The sequence below is a fragment of the Austrofundulus limnaeus genome, unplaced genomic scaffold (genome assembly GCF_001266775.1).
Source record: "Austrofundulus limnaeus strain Quisiro unplaced genomic scaffold, Austrofundulus_limnaeus-1.0 Scaffold235, whole genome shotgun sequence".
Lineage (NCBI taxonomy): Eukaryota > Metazoa > Chordata > Actinopteri > Cyprinodontiformes > Rivulidae > Austrofundulus > Austrofundulus limnaeus.
The window spans coordinates 318,097-319,579 of record NW_013952637.1 but is presented as its reverse complement, the minus strand read 5'-3'; the positions used below and the strand labels follow the sequence as shown (position 1 = coordinate 319,579).

Below are 1,483 nucleotides of genomic sequence, written 5' to 3'. Positions count from 1 at the left end.
GTTCACCACCCGTTAGCCACGGTTCACCACCCGTTAGCCACGGTTCACCACCCGTTAGCCACGCTTCACCTCCCGTTAGCCACGGTTCACCTCCGTTAGTCACGGTTTATCACCGTTAGCCACGGTTCACCGCCGTTAGCCACGGTTCACCGCCGTTAGCCACGGTTCACCTCCGTTAGTCACGGTTTATCACCGTTAGCCACGGTTCACCGCCGTTAGCCACGGTTCACCGCCGTTAGCCACGGTTCACCGCCGTTAGCCACGGTTTACTTGTGTTAGTGAATTATCTGTTTTGAACTTGTAGAATGAATTTCTCTTCTGTTTAAATCAGATCAGAGTTAAAGGTCTTTTTTTATTTTAACGTGCTTTATTTAAAAAAAATGGCCATTTGAGAAACTGTTTAGTTTGATATACTTTAAGAAATGTTTGGTTTTTAAGAGTTTATTTCAAATAGTATAATTTACAGTAACTTTTATTTGGTTTTGTTTATTTATGTTATGATCTTACCTATTTTTGACTAGTCTTATCTCCTGGCGTGTTATTGGTTATCGATTATTATCGGTCGTTAGGAGAAAGTTATCAGTTCTTAAAATAAGTTATCGCACATCCCTGAAATAAATGTTACCAATTATTTTAATGTTTGAGACGCACAATGTGTTCACATTTTCAAGACTTCTGAAAGATGGATTTAAGACATTTTAAGGCTAATTAAGGCCTTATTTTTAAATCAATGAAATCAAGGACTTTTAAGACTTTTTAAGGATCTGCAGGAACTCTGGATCAGACCTTCTTCTCCTGGTTCTTCAGACGCTCCTGCAGTTCTTTCTTCTCCTTCTCCAGTTGTTCCACTTGTTTGGCCATGATGTAGTCTGGATCCAGCTCCTCCAGGTCCTGAAGGAGACCGACCCGTTAGCTTCAGCGTGATTMACCTGGACAGGAAGTTCCACTTGGCTACGTTACCTCGATGTCGATGTCTTTGAAGGCCTTGGCGCCGAGCTCGGTCTTCTTGATCTGCTCCAGCCGCTCGCGCACCGTCTTCTTCTTGATCTGCTCGTGCTCCTGCATGATACGCTCCTTCTCCCGCTCCTTGGCCTCCTGCCGCAGGCGCTCCTCCTCGGCCTTGCGGACCTTCTGCAACTCGGCTTCGCGCTGCTCCAGCTCCTCCTTCTCCCGCTGGATGTTCAGGCTCTCCAGGCGCTCCTTGCGCTCCTCGATGGTCTGCCGGCGGGCCAGGATGCGCTGGTGGTCCTTGCGGGCGTTCTTCAAGTACGCAGCGATGGCTTGTTGGTTCTGCTCGTCGCGCTCTTGCTGAAACGAGACAAAAGTTCCAGGTGAGGTCTTTAGAACCGGACCTGTGTGAGGCTCAGTGAGGGTCTGGACCAGGTGTGGGCCATCCTGGTCCTGGAGGGCCGCAGCCCCGCATGCTCTACTTGTTTCTCTGCTCCAACACACCTGACATGAATGAATAGATGATTATCAGGCT

The 1,483-nt window shown here is 48.0% G+C and overlaps 1 protein-coding gene across 1 annotated transcript in view; it reads right to left on the bottom strand.

The window, feature by feature from the left end:
• The window catches only part of eif3s10 (eukaryotic translation initiation factor 3, subunit 10 (theta)), a gene marked incomplete in the record, with an annotated part of 15,801 nt that overhangs the window by 6,473 nt on the left and 7,845 nt on the right, over positions 1–1,483 (bottom strand). Inside the window, 2 exon segments of the mRNA XM_014019892.1 lie at positions 787–891; positions 961–1,308. Coding sequence (XP_013875346.1) covers positions 787–891; positions 961–1,308 — 453 coding nt within the window.